Source organism: Episyrphus balteatus, chromosome 3 (assembly GCF_945859705.1).
Source record: "Episyrphus balteatus chromosome 3, idEpiBalt1.1, whole genome shotgun sequence".
In the NCBI taxonomy this organism is placed as follows: Eukaryota; Metazoa; Arthropoda; class Insecta; order Diptera; family Syrphidae; genus Episyrphus; species Episyrphus balteatus.
The window spans coordinates 14,200,243-14,214,127 of NC_079136.1; the positions used below are offsets into that span (position 1 = coordinate 14,200,243).

Below are 13,885 nucleotides of genomic sequence, written 5' to 3' on the forward strand. Positions count from 1 at the left end.
AGTTTGAGGTTGTGGTCGCTCAAAGTTCGATGCACGGACAATGGAATCGACTTTAGCAGGACGACCTCAACGTTCGATTCCAATATTGCATGTGGTTACCATTTATTATGTAGATAGCCAGAAACAGTGTTCAATGACTTGATTTAAAAAAAATCCCATAATTTATTTGAAAAAGTCCAAATCCTTTAAACTGTTTCCATTCCATTCAAGGAGTGTTTTATCAAAATAAACAATGTCTCTCACAAAGTAGACGATGAAAATAAAAAAAAGAAATAAATGGAATTGTTCTTTCAGCACTGGTAGACACCATATCGACAGCAAATAGATGATGTAGTTATTCCATATATGCATGAGGCTACAACACCACAATGTAAGCTTATTTTGTCAGCCAGAAGGCTCACATTCACGCATACATAAATGGTTTAACTGTCAGCAAAGGTTTTGCCGACCATGATGATATAGGGACAAGGACACTATATATGATCGAGTTGTGCTATACTCTCTTTACATATAATATTGGTATGCTAGTGGTGAAAATGGCTGGCTTTGATGGATTAATTAGATTTTCGTTATTTTTGGTAGACAGTGTTTGTTATGATTAGAAAATATTATAGATGGAATGAAAATTGCGCTTAGGGCAATTATATTTTATAGAAAATAGGGAAATGTGTCAGATCTTACATAAAGGACATTTAGCAAATACCTAACAGAAACAAAAAAAAAATAGTTACAATGTAGGAAGTTCGTTGGTATCAATACTTTTTGAAGCAAATAATATTGAACTTTATTCTCGGAAGTACATAAATATGCATACGTTTTTCATGACAATCATGCACATTTATTTTTAGACTTAAATGTTATCTTCAACAGCAGAGTACTTAAATATTTATGTAGGAACACTCAATAGGGAACTCGTTTTTTCCAGATAAATTGCCTCAAATATGCAGTTTAAGAATGTCGATGCCAAATGAAAGAAAAGTCAGCATGATATGACGTTTTCAGCATAGGAAAATCAGTTTGTTGCCTCATATCTTTACTGACGTATATTGCAGTGATGAAGGCGTCATAGTAGATATATTCCTAAATATAGGAATTTGCTTTTGTAAGCGAAACAAGAGGAATAACATCAACATCGTGAGTTTCAAATGCATCAAGGGTCAAGGAAACAATATTTAAAGTGTCCTACCAACGGTATCCTTCTGAAAACCCATAGATAAAAACTCTCCTGTGATTAAAAATTCGAAAGCAGACAGTCCCGGAAAAAGCACGAAGAAAGAAAGGGTACCTTAAAATAAGATAATGAGGATTTCCGCCTAAAATAGGTGGAATCCGCTTACGTAAATTTTGTTAAATTGATATTGAACTTCATTTCATTTTAATAGAATAGGAGTTTTCATCTTAAGAAAAAACCGACTAAAAATGAAAAGATTCCGTCTTAGTATGAAAATTAAGATATTCTTAAAAAAATTAAATCATTTAACAAAAATTATGTAAATATTCTTAATATGGTAGTTTAAAGGTTGAAATAACTTAAACCAATTTTAAAATTTTTTTTTTGAGACTCTAGCTTTAGTTGCAGTTAATCATACTAATTTTCAACAGTGAGATAGACTGGTGACAAATCACTCGCCCAGTGACCCGCCAAGAGTTGTAAGATCGAACCCCAGTGGCTGCGAGTTTTTTTTTTTTAATTAAAATGTCTTCACATAAAAATAAGAGGATTTTCATTTGAATTAAGTGGATTTCTTTTATGTAAGCACATTCAAGAAATGTCCGCTTAATATAAGACAAGCGCAACCTTTGGCAAAAAAGCATGCAGAAATCCGCTTAGTTTAATAAACTATCCTTGTTTTTAGGTGGTTTTTTTTCTTCGTGTGGCTATAAAGAAGAATTTTATAAAGTTGTGCACTATTTTAACTCAATTGAATGACGTATTCATTTATAGCGGATTTTCTTCAAACTCAGTAGACATATTTAAGTTTGCTGAAACTCTCTACAGGAGATATTAAAATTTAATTTTTTCTACCCAAATTAACGGTACTTGCAGTTACCAAAATTGAAAAACCTTAAATAATTCAAAAATGGTTTGATTTCTGTAGCAGTTACCTAATTGTGTACTTTTAGTTGGAAAAAATACATTTTTTTTAACCGTTATTAACGGTATACTTGTCATAGAACAGTTTTCGTGGTTTTTGACTCCTCTTAAAATATTTCACCGATTTCAACTAAAATTTTGTACAGAAAAAATTTAAAATTTTCAAAAATATTATACTACCTATACCTATTAGACTGATTCAAAATTTTTTTTTTTTTTTTTTTGTTCAAAGCATTGTTGAAAATATTGTTATAAATGACGAAAAAAAAATACTGTAAAAGTTTCAGCCATTAATGTTAACATTTAGTACCGCCGCATCGCAAATTTCTATTTCCCATACGATTTGTATGGGAAAGATTGTGTATTTGTGTTTAGAATTTTTTATCTTTTTAATGGTTCATCCAAAAGGCTTAAAATAATTTTTTTGATTTACCCCCGCGTTTCGAAGTTATTCAACTTTAAAATATAAAAAGTAGTTTTTTCTCATTTTTTTTCCGATTTTTTGACGAAATTATTAGGGTTTTCAAAAAATTTGGCAAAATTTTCGAATATTTGTATTCTATGTTGTGTTTTGGTTTCACAGATCCTTTTATATAACTCTCAAACCCCTAATACTATCATATTAGATTTCTTCAATAAATTCGAATTATTCATTTTTTCAACTAAAAATTATTTTAATCAATTTTTCGCGTCCGTTTTTTTTTTAATTTTATAAATGCAATTTTGTAGAGCGTTCAATTTTATACAAGAAAATGATTAAATCTAGCCTTTTTGATGAACCATTAAAAAGATAAAAAATTCTAAACACAAATACACAATCTTTCCCATACAAATCGTATGGGAAATAGAAATTTGCGATGCGGCGGTACTAAATGTTAACATTAAGGGCTGAAACTTTTACAGTATTTTTTTTTCGTCATTTCCAACAATATTTTCAACAATGCTTTGAACAAAAAAAAAAAATTTTTTGAATCAGTCTAATACCTATAGATATATTATATCCCTACTAACAATTTTGCTTCTATAATGCTTTACAGAAACAACAATTGCATCTGTAAAGCTTTATAGAACCAAAATTGTTTGTCGGGATATTATATACATATGTATTTGGTTTTTTTTATTTATTGAAAAATTGTGAAAAATTTGTATTTATGCAAAAATCATATTTTTCGTAAAAAACGTTTAACCATTTTTTACGAAAAATATGATTTTTGCAAGATTTTTTCAAGAAAAATAACCAAATTTTTCTCCATTCCAATAGAAATATTTTAATTTTAAGCCAATTTAAACCAAAACCAACTGTAAAAATTCATAATCTCGTTTCACAGATTACAGCATTAAATTGCAACCTTCTGGAAAAAATATTTTTTTGTAGGTATTAGAAAGATTTCATGTTTTTGAACGTCGAATTCATTTCAGTGTTTTTTTCCCGGATGACATAGGTATACTATCTGTGCTAGTGTTTTAACTTTCCAATTATGGAAAGTGAGACCTAAAACAAACCAAAAGGGTTAAGATTAAGTGCACTTTCTCATAAGAGTGATTCTCTTGGAAGATTTTTTAATAGCTCACAAGAAGCAGATGCCCTGGAAAAAGTAGTGAAGGTCGGGAAGTTATGGGGTTGCTTGCTGAACTTCCTCTTTTACGGATTCGGGCAGTTTTGTAGATTTCGGAGAAGATGATAAATTGCTATTATCTTTTACTCCACATATATTTTTATGGACCCTTTTGATCCTTTGTAAACGAAACATTTTTGTCAATTTTAACGTGACAAACAATTTTTTTTACTGATGTTTTGTCCAGTTTTAGCTGTATTGTAAACCAAAGTTATTTTGTTTTCGTCCTTTTTTAGAAATTTTTTAAAAAAATTTTTGTACTATTTTTCTTTTTAGGCAATCTAGAAAGTGCCCTTACAATGACCAACGAACTCCTCGAAATAGTTCCTGATCACGAACGTGCAAGTGGCAACAAAGTCTTTTACGAAAAAGAACTTAAAGAACTACAGGCTTCAAAAACAATCAAAAAGAAAGTTAAACGTGATGATGGCTCAGAGGACATAGCCATTTCTGATCTCGTAAGTATCTATTACCCTAAACAACAAATCATTGAATTTAATAATCAAATGTACAATATTACCCAGCCAATTGAATTAAAAGAAGAACCCGAAATTTATGACCACTCTGAACGTAAGGTCTACGAAATGCTTTGCCGTGGCGATCTAAAACCAAATCCAAGTCAACTTAAACATTTACGTTGTCGTTATGTGAATAATGGAATACCATTCCTTCGCTTAGCTCCATTCAAATTGGAAGAAATCCATGACGACCCAATGATTGTGATATACCATGACGTCATGTATGACTCTGAAATTGAGCTGGTCAAGAAAATGGCCAAGCCACGTTTCCGTCGTGCCACCGTACAAAATGCAAAGACTGGCGAGCTCGAAACAGCTCACTATAGAATAAGTAAATCCTCATGGCTGAAGACTGAAGAACATCCCTCCATTGGGAATATTGTCCAGCGTACAGCTGACATGACTGGCCTCGATATGGCTGCTGCCGAAGAGCTGCAAGTGGTTAACTATGGCATCGGTGGTCATTATGAACCTCATTTCGATTTTGCCCGAAAAGAAGAGTCTCGAGCTTTTCATAGCCTTGGAACTGGCAATCGTATTGCTACAGTTCTCTTTTATGTAAGTGGTTTTCATATGTATTTGGCCAGGACCAAAGGCACTATAAATATTTCATTTGTTTAATCCTTCCTCACCCACTCTTCAGATGAGCGACGTTGAACAAGGTGGAGCTACAGTTTTCACTGCACTCCGCAAGGCACTCCAGCCAAAAAAGGGCACAGCAGCATTTTGGTGGAATTTGCATAAATCCGGCGAGGGTGATTTCAGAACGAGGCATGCTGCATGTCCTGTTCTCACTGGGTCCAAATGGGGTGAGTGTGAAATAACATTTTCCTCGAAAAACCGCACACTCATGTGGGTTTTATTTTATTTCGTATCTTTTTTTTGTATTATTTTTGTTTTTGTAAATTTATTTTGTATTTTATTCGTTTGCCTTTTTTTTGTAATTCTATTTACCAGTTTCGAATAAATGGATCCATGAGCGTGGGCAAGAATTCATACGTCCATGTGGTCTGGAACCTGACCACGGAGAGTTCGCCATTTAGTGTGGTTGGGTGGGCAAACGAGGAGAGTAGAATTATAGTGATGCGGCCGACAGGATGCAGAAGATGAAAATTTACGGATTTTAAAATATAAAGCATACATATAGACTTAATTATGTATGTGTGCTGTCTTAATACTCGAACAAATTAAAATACACTCGAATCAAAAACTATTGATTCACTTGTTTTAGATTTTATTGATATTGTGTCTATTTTTGTACTTAAATCTGTCCAAGGACTTTTTTAGGATTTCCTTTTGTTCCTTTTTTAGTGCAATATTTCCCAATTTACAAAAATTTCAATATTCTGACAAAATTAACCCTTTATTTCAATTTGATTTGCTTTAGAAATAATTCTGGAATATTTTATTTTTCAATTTAAAATTAACCAAGTGAAACAATACTTTTTGGTAAGAGTGTAGAATAAGAGACTATAGTGAAATTTTTCCATTATAATTATATTAAAATATGTACACATGCTGTATATCGGTAAATGTACAGTTAATGTATAGCAGAGTGAAAAACAAAACTTATAGGTAATCTAATTAAATCTTAAATCTTGTTGTAAGCTTAATATGTACAGACACTTCTGAAAAATTTGTATTTTTTAATTTTTAAGTGCGATTAATGGAGTTTTTTTTTCTTATATGTAAGAGAAAATAAAGTGTTGACGAAATATACAAAAAAATGACTTGTTTTATTTAAAAAATAAAAGTTTAAAAAATTTAAAGGTGGGTAAATTGAATCTTTATGTGAATATATTTGCAAAATTAAAAAAGATCCTTAATAAACTGGATACACTTAACTTTTGTCCCCTTTTATAAAAGTGATTTTTCAATCGTACAGATTGGAAAAAGTAAAATGAATTTATTTCCAGGGAACAAAAACTAACATGAAATGACGGTTAAATTTCCCTCGAAAATTTATTATTTTAAGAGCTTCTTTTTATATATTTCTTGCTTTTTACTTGTAATATAGTTCCTATTTGGGAGAACAAAAGTGGCTTAAGCCATAAAATTTAGTTTTGAGCAACGAGAGATTTAAGATACAGGGTTTTTTTAAAACAACACGTTTTTGATGCCATCTAAAAATAAACTGCACGAATGGGGTCGCACGTACTTGCTCTTATGCTTAAAGCTTTTTGTTTTTATTCAAGAAATTTAAAATTTGATATTTTGAAGAAATTTCAAAAGTAGTATAAAAAAATTAAATCTGTTTTTATAATTAATTAAACACCGTTTTAAATGATCTCTTAGAAAAAAACAAGTATGCAATTTTATTTCTTGTATAAAAAGGTATTTTTAGAAAAAAAATTTCGAAAACCGTAGGAGCCGTTTTTTTTAAAAAATAAAATTTTTAATAAATAAAAATTTTCTAACATTTTTCAAAAAAAAAAGTTGGTATGCCATTTTGAAGAAATAATTAATTTACACTTAAAAACGAAATTTAAAGATTTTTCGTCAAACCGTTTTCAAAAAATTGATTTTTCGAAAAAAGTTTTTGAAATATTTTTAAAAAATCCAAAAGTGTGTTTTTTGAAAATTTTCTTAAATTTTTCATATAACCTTTACTTAAACGCTCTTGTATAAAAATTTTCGTAGAAAGCGGATTAGTTTTGTACGAGTTATTCATAAATCAAAAAAACCGTTCTATGACAGGTACCGTTAATAACGGTACAAAAAATAACTTTGGTTGTTGTGTCAAAAAATCGTTGTTGTTGTTTTTGTTCAATTTTGTTAATCTGTCAAAACAAAATTTTTTGAAATCAATTTTATGAACAAATTAACAAGAAGGAATTAATTTGGTGCTGAAATAATTCTTTCGAATTCAATTCTAAGCAATTTGAAACAAAAATATGCATTAAATAATTGCAAATACGAAAACAAACAAAAAATTCTCTTCTCACATTGACACCTTAATTACAGCCCCGGGTGCCACCTATGCTAGCTACGCCACTGATAACTAGCCCTCATATCCGATTTAACCTCAAAATGCGATTATGCATTATTTTTTACATTTTACAAAATGGGTCACTATATAACGCCCTTAAGTTGTTAAAATATTAAAGAGTGGTCTTCCTTAAAGCCTTAGAAAAAGAAGAATGTTATTTTCGTTCGCGTTTCGAATTTTTTGTACAGTCTTTTTCTTTTCTTTTAAAATTTTCTTGAAAAAATATTTTGAAAAGGGGTCTGAAACTGAACTCGACCATATTTAGGTCCGGGAAGTTTTGGAATCTTTCCAACAACTTGATGAATCAGTTTTATTGATTGATATCTAATGACAAAGGGCTTTCTTGATGCAAATCAAAACTTCTAGGTAGCCAAGATTCCACGAATAATAATCATGAAAACGATTGGTTAATAGTAAATTATGTGTAAGCCTGAGCTTGAATGAATGAAACGGCCAGGGAGGTTGGTTGGACTGACAGTTCACTTTCTGAGTAGCGATCCAACATTCAAGCAAAATTTTGAGTTGATGGGATGAAAAATCGATACAGAGAGACAAGTTATTCATTAGACCATGCATTCTGATTTTTGGCAGAAAATGTTTATGTTTATGGCCTAAATTTTCGGACAATAGCGTCCGCATCAGTATCAAAATTGTATTAAATGTTGAAAAATACACGATGTTGTTAATCTTTATTGAATTTATACCTAGTTGTTGACAAAAATGATGAATCACGGCCTATATTCTAATTAAATTACTTTAATTTGTAGATAATTGCGATTTTGAATTCACTTCAAAATTCAAAAATTCATTTATAATTTTCATTCATATTTTTATTCAATTTTTTTCCAAATCAAAATAAGTCACATAGTTTTTCTTAAAAAAATAATTTATCTAAAATAACCAAATAATACTTCAAACTATCGAATAAGTTTGTATGGAATAGAAACAACATGATCCTGTTCCAAGTCGCATGGTCGATGGAACATCTGTCTTCTAGATCGAATCCAAACATTTGCAACTATCAATGAAAAAAGAAATTTAAAATAAATCTTTTTTGAAATAAATTTTTGTTAAACCTACCCCATTTAGATCCCTTCAAGACAGGACAAGCTGCATGTTTCGTCCGGAAATCCTTTTCTCCGTCTTTGTGCAAATTATACCAAAACATCAAGCTTCCCTTTTTAGGTTGCACAGCACGTTTTAAATATGGAAAACCAGTGGCGCCACCTTGTTCAACATCAGTTAACTATAAATGTACATGATTTTAAAAATCTTTCAAGACATTTTAACAAGCTTAAAAAACTTACGTAAAAAATAGCAGTGGCAATTCGGTTACCATCTTGTTCTTCAAAAGCATTGTCGTTCTCAAAAAAGTCAAAATGAGGTTCATAATGTCCTCCAATACCATAATTAGCCACTTGAAGTTCTTCATTTGCCAACATATCCAATCCAGTGATGTCTCCAAGTCGACGACGAAGTCTTTTCGTTTCCCTCATAACATTGTATTTAAGCCAAGTGTTTTGACTTGTTCTGTAAAGTGTTGCCGTTGTTCCCTCTCCGTCATGTGTACGAACCTGAGAACGAGCCATCGATGGCTTGGAATACTCCTTAATAGGTTCAATTTCACTATCATAAATAACATCATGGAACACAACAACATATGGATCCATATTCAATTCTTCCATTTTGAATGGCATCAATAGACGATATGGAACATTTCGGTGGTAGTTTTTACACCTAAGAGGTCTTTCTTCTTTTGGTGATTGTTTGATTTCACCACGGCAAACTTTTTCATACGTCTTAAACTCTTCTGTTTGGCGATATGGTGTCATAATATCTTTGTTTAATTCTGGAACAACCAGCCCATGACCTTGTTCAATCATAACTTCAAGATATTTCTTGAATGCCATAGCACTTTCTTTCTCCGGTTCTAGCTCAAGTAATCTATTGTTAAGATCTAAGGCAGTTTTGAAGTCACCCATTTGAACATGGATGTTTGCAACCATTTCCATGAAAGCAATCGATTCACTTGAATTGAAATATTCTTGAGCTTGGAGCTTTTGATAGGATTCTTTGAGCCATGGAATTGTGTGATTGAAGTCTTTTAGAGTGAACAAATGTGAACCCAATTGGAAGCAATCTTGCCATGTCATGGAGGAACTAGTAAAAAAGGTTATTCAATAAATTTTGAAAATCTGATTTTTCTTGACAGTGAATTCTTACCCATATTTAACACCATTTAGTATTCCAGAAGCCACTTCGGAAGTTTCCAATTGATAAGTTTCCTGAAGGCGTACTAAAGCAACCACTGAGCCTGTTGTGTCTTCGTCGGTTGGGAAACTTAAATTTGAGCGACTGAATTTAAGGGCTTCCAGGAAAGCTGAGAATACGCAAAAAGAAAAATTTAGTATTTTGAAGCGAATAATGAAAAGGAAACATACAATTTCGAGCAACATCATTCTCAATTGCATCCTCAAAGATACTCCAATCTTTATCAAGACGTTTGATCAAGAGATAGGCATTTACTGGACTTGTTAGATATTCTTCTAAATCGTTAGCGGCAGTGTTGTGTTCTTTTTCAATTTCTTGAATTTCACTGAAATTAAACAAATACATACATTAGAAAACACTTAACTTACAATACAACCTACTGTATAGTGTTTTGTACTCTTAACGACTGACCATACACAATGGAATGAAATGCTTAACAAAGGTCAAATGGTTTCAATAATAATTGTTTGGCTAAAAAAACAAAATACGTACTCATCAGAAATATATTTAAAAAAAAAATATTGCGCATACACCACAGTGACCATTTAAAGTAAAACCATGCAAATTGATTCAAATGTTTGCTTTCAAAAAATTATACCCTGCACTTTTGAATGAAAATTAATAATATGTTGCCATGGCAAAAAGTTATACGAAAATAAGTAAAATATGGGTTGTTTGGCTTTCATTAAAACTTACAATAAAGGGTGTATTTAACTTATACCTTGTCGGATGAGAAAGTAATGAATTAAATTGTTATTTGTTTTTGCTCCACACACTCATAAGTTGATGGAGGCTTTTGGTCTAGTAGTATTGGATTTTATTAATTTATTTTGGTTAATAAACAGATTTCACAATAAAGCATTGGCTTTTGCCGTCATTCGTCTATACATGATGCTTACTTTACACTTATTGTCATTGTCAATCTTATCAATTCAAAACTTTAAATGCACTTTTGCAATACCTTAATTCTACATCTATCAATAATAAATAAATGATAGTGTTCTCAAGTTCAATTATTGATAAGAAGAAGAACAGAATCAAAAGCACTAATAAGCAGGAAATACTTTTAAGGGCATCATATCTACAATAGTTCCTCACACTTAATTATTTTCAAAATACATATTTTAAAAAAATGGAGCTCAATGCACCAGATGCTTTATCAGTGTTTAAAAATTTCTCACAAATAAAAATTAAACAACTTTTTGCATAATAAAGGGTGATATGCGTAAAAAAAGTTAAAACCTGTTCCAAAAAATTAAAATGTAAATAATTCGTCTTTATATAAACAAGTATAAACTTTTTTTCATACTTGATAGATTTTCTAGTAAATCCTCAAATTTTTTTTCAGTTTAAACTAGACATTTGTAAAAATTCTAGATTTTTCTGCAAAGTACATATATAGAAAGAAAATAATTCAAAAAATTAAAGTGGATTTTAAAGTTTAGACAGAAAAGAAAGCATATGTAGGACGCCACTTTTATTGATCTATTAGTCAAAAATAGAAAAGTTTCGTTATTTCAAACAAAGTCAGCATTTTGATGTAAAATAAGAATTTAAATACTTTTTTAGCCCAATCCTAGAACTGTTTTAAAAGAAGCTAGAAATTGACAGTCTAAAATCTAAACAATGTCAAATTATTCTATAAATTTGAAAAAAAAAACGTAAAAATATTTTTACATATCAAGCCATTTCCGTCAAATTATCGTAAGCCCCAATTTAAATTATGAGTTATGGAGAACATACAATTGCATTTCTCCAAATCTAATAATGAAAAATATATAACTTTTCTGTCTTAATCTTATTAACAATTGATCAAGAAAATAGTCTCATCAACGACGCGTCGTCTCCAATAAGCCTAATAACAATTGGTCATAAAGACTTTTCTGTGATTTTCTGATTTTTTCTTATTTATCAAGTCAAAATTTTTAGATACAAAATCGCACTAGAAAATCACAAACAAAAGTTTTTTTTAGACATTCTAAAAAAAATCTCAAAAATAAGGGGTGATCGAAAATAAGAAAAATACACCATTGTTCCTGGACAATACATGATTTTTTTAGATCAGTTTATTTATGGTATATTCAAGCAAAACCAGACCTATCTACTTAAATGATGTCTCGGAGAAGAAAAGAGGCATAAAGAAGGTCGAAACAATTTTAAAGAACAAAATACCTCCTTTCATAAATCGTTACAAATTTTGTTGAAACAAAATTCATTACATCAAAATATTGCTTCGAAATTATTAAAAAAGCGGGGTTTTCTAACGGATATATCCCAGACAAATGACTTCTTAGTGCAATTCTGACTTTGGATTAGGAATCAGAATACTTAAGAAGAGTATAATTTTATTAAAAAGAGGATTTCCTTGCAGATGAGTATTATTTTTGTTAACATTATCATTAATATAATCATCGTCATTTTCAAATAACAGATCAGGGCGAATATTTTTTCTACAGATCTTAGACTAGAACTGATTGAGTTTAACAGACCCCAGTGGCAGATTAAGACATCCCAAAACATGGTGTCAGAATTTGTACAAATTTTTATAACTAATTTTCAAAGTGAGAAATCGTTTGTCTTCATGAATTTCATAATAGAAAAAAATTCGCAATTTCAGTTCTCCGATTTCATGATAATTATTTTTCTTGGTGTGCTTTTGACAGATAAAAACTCTCCGATTCGTAGAAAATCGGACAAATTTCTGCTCCGACGAATACTTCGATCGGAGCGATAACGTTTTTTACCAACTTCCAAAAAGGAGGAGGTATTCAATTCGCCTGTATTTTTTTTTTTATGTTTGTTACCTCATAACTTTGGACGGAATGAACCAATTTTGATAATTCTTTTTGAATTGGAAAGCTGGTGGCTGCAATGTGGTCCCATTTCAATTTCGTTCAGTTATATCCTTTGGAACTATTAGAGAACCCATAGAACCCAGTTTTGATCCATGGAAGTCGGTTTTGTTTTTTGATAAAAAAGATAAAAAACTGTCCATTACCGACCTTGAGCTTATGAACAATTTTAATTGGAACGAATTAACCGGGAACTCAAATCCATACATTTTGTATGCAATCTTTTGATTTTTTTCGACGATTTCATAAAAAAATCGTAGGTACTCCTCCGAAAAGTATGAGCTATGATAAAATCCACTGGTGAAACCAATAAGCATTGTTCCTGATTAATTTTTCGAAATCATGTCTCACTTTCTTCAATCTTTTGGTTTAATCACAAATAATATTATTTAGTAAAAAAATATTAAAATAAAATTATAACCCGTTTATTTTGCGTTTGATGACAAATTATTAAAATTCACGTTGTTTGTTCTGTTGTGTGTTCATTCTTCTATTAACACAGATATTGTTTACATGTTCGAAAAAAAGCAAAAGATTTGCATAAATCATTTATATTTTAACAATTTTTCAAGACTCAAATAAGTTATGATTTACTATGATAAATCCAAAAGAATTTAATAATATTAACGGTGTTTTAATATTGTTTTTTTTACTGTTTTCTTTACTTTATTACAAAAAAATTTTAAGAGTTAGTTCTTCCAGTTGATCATGATCGATTAGGATCGATTTTCCAATTCAGAAACTGGAATCGATTCATCATTGGTACTAATTTTTATATTTTTACTTTTATGTTAGCTAATTAGTTAGAATTTAAGCTATCACCAAAAAATATCAATATTTTTTCCTTATTAGATACATATCGATATAGCAAGGAAATCCACAGAACTTGTCTATTAGGTACTAGCCAATATAATATTTGGAGTTACAAAACAAGCAACACAAAAAATAAACAAATATAAAGCGGTCATCCAACTCTTTTTTTCTAAATATCGAAAATGATTAATTTACTTTTAAGTTAGGTATTTAGAGCCAACGGCTATCCCAAATGATCATGACAGATTCAAACAAAAAATTATAAATTCATACAGTTTTTTCAGGTCTTAAATCACCAAACAAGAATTCATAACTTTCCTATATTCACCAGTACTATACTTTATTTTTCATTAAGATGAGCAAAAAAGAATCTCAAGGCAGAAGCAAAAAAAAAATCAAATTACTAAAAATATCTAAATGTAACTTGTGCAACATTAACTCACCTCTTAAGCATCTCCAACTGCGAAGTCATGGACTGCACGTACGATTGCAAATGAGATAGCAAAAAGACCTCCGTACTCAGAAGTTTCTCCAATCCAGCTATCGACGTGAAATATTCTTTCTCAGCATAACCATTACTGCCAGTAGTTTGCAGAAGCAGTAAAACGCTCAAGCAACAAATTGCTCCCGCAGAAAACATATTGCACTAATTAATTTATTAACACAGCGAGCGGCGGCACAGTGCAGTTGGTAGCGGCGGCGGCGGTGGTAAAGATATAGCGTGTTGTTAA

General features: G+C 30.6%; 2 protein-coding genes across 2 annotated transcripts in view; one reads left to right on the top strand and one right to left on the bottom strand.

The window, feature by feature from the left end:
* LOC129913557 (prolyl 4-hydroxylase subunit alpha-1-like) overlaps positions 1-5,466 on the top strand; it is a 70,211-nt gene extending 64,745 nt beyond the window's left edge. The window contains exons 6-9 of the mRNA XM_055992296.1: positions 3,988-4,169; positions 4,236-4,787; positions 4,873-5,038; positions 5,187-5,466. Of these exons, the coding sequence (XP_055848271.1) occupies positions 3,988-4,169; positions 4,236-4,787; positions 4,873-5,038; positions 5,187-5,272 (986 nt within the window). The 3' untranslated portion in view covers positions 5,273-5,466. The remainder of the gene's footprint in view (positions 1-3,987; positions 4,170-4,235; positions 4,788-4,872; positions 5,039-5,186) is intronic.
* Positions 5,467-8,108: 2,642 nt separating this feature from the next.
* Positions 8,109-13,885, bottom strand: LOC129916468 (prolyl 4-hydroxylase subunit alpha-1-like). Its single transcript, XM_055996446.1, has 6 exons — positions 13,598-13,885; positions 9,660-9,814; positions 9,442-9,598; positions 8,526-9,378; positions 8,299-8,464; positions 8,109-8,236 (listed from the first exon to the last, which is right to left on the bottom strand). The coding sequence occupies exons 1-6, from the start codon at positions 13,792-13,794 to the stop codon at positions 8,136-8,138; spliced, it is 1,629 nt and encodes a 542-aa protein (XP_055852421.1). The 5' UTR covers positions 13,795-13,885; the 3' UTR covers positions 8,109-8,135.

Excerpts from the sequence above, each read along its gene's own strand:
- LOC129916468 (XM_055996446.1), bottom strand. The coding sequence starts at position 13,794 with ATGTTTTCTGCGGGAGCAATTTGTTGCTTGAGCGTTTTACTGCTTCTG. Across the intron at positions 9,379-9,441 it reads CTAAATGGTGTTAAATATGG|TTCCTCCATGACATGGCAAG; the intron begins GTAAGAATTCAC and ends CTTTTTTACTAG. Across the intron at positions 8,237-8,298 it reads CTTGAAGGGATCTAAATGGG|TTGCAAATGTTTGGATTCGA; the intron begins GTAGGTTTAACA and ends TTTCATTGATAG.